This window comes from Diadema setosum, chromosome 19, assembly GCF_964275005.1.
Source record: "Diadema setosum chromosome 19, eeDiaSeto1, whole genome shotgun sequence".
In the NCBI taxonomy this organism is placed as follows: Eukaryota; Metazoa; Echinodermata; class Echinoidea; order Diadematoida; family Diadematidae; genus Diadema; species Diadema setosum.
Window position 1 is genome coordinate 33,805,454 of NC_092703.1, and position 2,978 is coordinate 33,808,431.

The window sequence follows — 2,978 nt, forward strand, 5'->3', positions numbered from 1 at the left end:
AATGACCCTTCTATCAAGTAGATTGACAAAAGTGCGAAATTGGCCGGGAAAACCTATATTCTGCTCATGAAAATATAATAAAGTGTCATAGTCGGTAAAAATAACGTCAAATTTTGATGTATGTAAACACTTAAACACCACACATAATTAAAAACACTATTGCGTCGAGGCGTTGAGGGAAGAAAATATTTTTGCGAACATTGTTCTTCGTATAAATGCCTTGACACTTTGTGCTTTTCAATATGGATTTGTTTATTCTATTGTCAATTAGATCCTGGAAGATTACTGCTTTTATAATCATTTGATGGTTATATATTTTGCTCGGGTGTTGAAACCTACAAGCGGTATCAACAATATATGAAACAAAACAAAGTTTAAACATCGTCTTCATTACACTTCATCTTGACATGATCACTGATATTAAAATTTTACGTTCTCCACATTCACAGAAAGTGTAGCTGCTTTATAATTTGATTAACATTGTGGGATTAACATCTGCAGGAAGAAAATTTTGAGCCTTCAGATAAAGTATATTCCAAAATTCGGTTCAAAGCACTCAATTTTTCAGACTTCAATCACTTGGCCAATTCATATAAACGAACGAAAGGAGAATTGTTAGCGATGTATTCAAAATTCCGCAAAACATCCGATGAAGCATTTAAAAGATTCTATCAATTATCAGGATCCCAGGCTGTAAGGGACTTCGCGCACATTTCTCAGTATTTTCCAAGTCGCTACTTTGAAACTTGGTGTCCCCCCCCCCCCCAATGAAATCCTGGATCCGCCACTGGCAGCATAATAAAAAAATTGTGCGGAGTCTAAATTTCACCATGCTCACCTCAATAAGAGTTTTGAGAAAAAAAAATAGGAACATTCAGTACAGCAGATCCTTTCTGTGTATAAAAACGGACAAAGCGAGGGCGCTCTCATTTAAGTTTAATTAATGATACACCAGGGTATCTGCGAAAGAAATTTTTGATAAAATCCGTAAATAAACGTGGCCAGTACTCAATTGTCCGCAACGACGACGGCGGCGGCGGCGTGGGAATCGCGAAAAAAGCAATGCAGAATGCAGAAATCAAATCAAATCAAATCAATTAAATCATCGGCGGGCGGCGAGGGATCCCTCGACGACGACGGCGGCGGCGGGGGACCCCTCGACGACTGCGACCGTGGAGGCAGCTTCGGGGGCTGCAATAGAATAACAATCTTTCCAAGATCAAGCTCATTCGAACCTGTCTCTCCGCGTCTAATCTGCTGAAAAGCGACGCGCTCTCCTTGCAAAGTCGTATTTCGTGGCTGTTCGTAATCGGGGTCACTCTTTCCGAGAATGTCTTCCAATTTTTGACAACATATGTCGTGCGCAGTCAGCTCTTCGCCCTCTAGACTTTTCTTCATATTATTCTCAATAAGCTCGCTTACTTCCTTGATCTGACTGATCTGTAGCTTACTGGCATCTTTCATGCCTTGCAGCTCTTTGTTAAGTACCTCGATGTGCCTGGCACACTCTTTGATCAAGTGATCTCTTTTCTCTTGCAGCTGTTGGATCGACTCTTCGCAAGTCTGCTCGATCTCTCGGGAGAGCTTCCCCAGGACTTGCTTCATCTTCGTCTCCTGTAGATCGACGTAGACGATGTATGCATCAATCTTCGACATCTTGACGTCTGCTCGGCCACGTAGCTCGTCGGTCTTCTCCTTCTGGTCATCTTCATGCTCTTTGCCGTCAAGGACCTTGTGCCCCTCTTGACTGTGTTCCATCATGCCACACCGGAAGCAGATGAACCTCTTGCACTCGACGCAGAAATACTCCTCGTCCTCAGACTTGTGCTTCTTGCATTTACGGCGCTTCTTCTTGGAAACTGCCCCCGAGATAATGCCATCCACCTTCACAACCTCGTGCACCGCACACTTTTCCCACCGGTCGTGAGTTTTGTGGCAGTCGTCGCACATGTAGTCGTCACATTCTTGGCAGTAGGTGATGGCTAGTCGCTTCTCGTTTCCTCGGCATACGGTGCAGGTTTGGGTCTGGTTTTTGACATCTTCGATTAGAGACTTGATTGGATGGTTACACTGCAGAAGATCAACATTTGCATTAGGCACTTTGGTGATCTTGCGGCAAATTGAACAGGTTATCTTGCGCCCCTTCTGAGATTTAGAGAGTCGTTTCAGACAGTCTTTACAGTAGGTGTGGGAGCAGGACAGGAGCCTTGGATCAACGAAGACTTTTAGGCAAATGGGGCACTGAAGGTTTCTTGTCACGAGGTTACTTGTCACGAGGTCATTAACACTGGTTGCCATAGTGATGTTTCTGAGTAAAACGAAAATAAAAGAACGAAACAACTATTTCGGTTGGCTTTTGATTCTATCGATTTTTTTTTTCCTGTGACTACTTTTAGTAAAAAAAAAAATATACGCATGTGTATTTCATGTGTTTTGAAGTAAAAAGAAAGTAAAGGCATGCAAAAGGTTTTTCAAAGTTAAATTTTGTACAAAGGTTTGCATCATAAGAAGAACGCAGGAACTGAATGCCCAGATGTTTGACTCTCTGCTCTATTCTGTGAAGACACATCAACAAATCCTATCGAAACCGATCGGCAAGAAGAAATTTGATTTTAGAACAAATATAATCATTATTCCTTCCTTTGATAAGCCTGGTATGTACTTCTAATATCGGTAGTATTTTTTATTAATTTATTATTTCATTCTTAAGCTGATGTGCTTTTCTGGAGACCATCATCACCGCAGAATTTTCATGTATATGTTTCGGCACCTCATCGACTCAAAGCATTTTAGTGGTTCTTCAGAGCAAATAGAAGGCAGTGCAGAAGAAATCACCAGATTCCACCGGGTGCTTTTTGTTATTCCAAAGGTTCGCTCCGAAGGTTCGTTATTCCGAAGGGTCGTTAATCCGAAACACACAAATTCCCTATATCTAGAGGTTCGTTAATCCGAAAATGAAAAAGGGTTCGCTAATCCGA

General features: G+C 41.8%; 1 protein-coding gene across 1 annotated transcript; it reads right to left on the reverse strand.

Moving 5' to 3' along the window:
• Positions 1–1,083: 1,083 nt before the first annotated feature.
• LOC140242457 (E3 ubiquitin-protein ligase TRIM56-like) lies at positions 1,084–2,298 on the reverse strand. Its single transcript, XM_072322191.1, has one exon. It carries the CDS (start codon positions 2,296–2,298, stop codon positions 1,084–1,086), a length of 1,215 nt encoding a protein of 404 aa, XP_072178292.1.
• Between the last annotated feature and the right edge of the window lie 680 nt (positions 2,299–2,978).

What these genes read in the sequence shown, in the direction of transcription:
- LOC140242457 (XM_072322191.1), bottom strand. Translation starts at nt 2,298, where the DNA reads ATGGCAACCAGTGTTAATGACCTCGTGACAAGTAACCTCGTGACAAGA.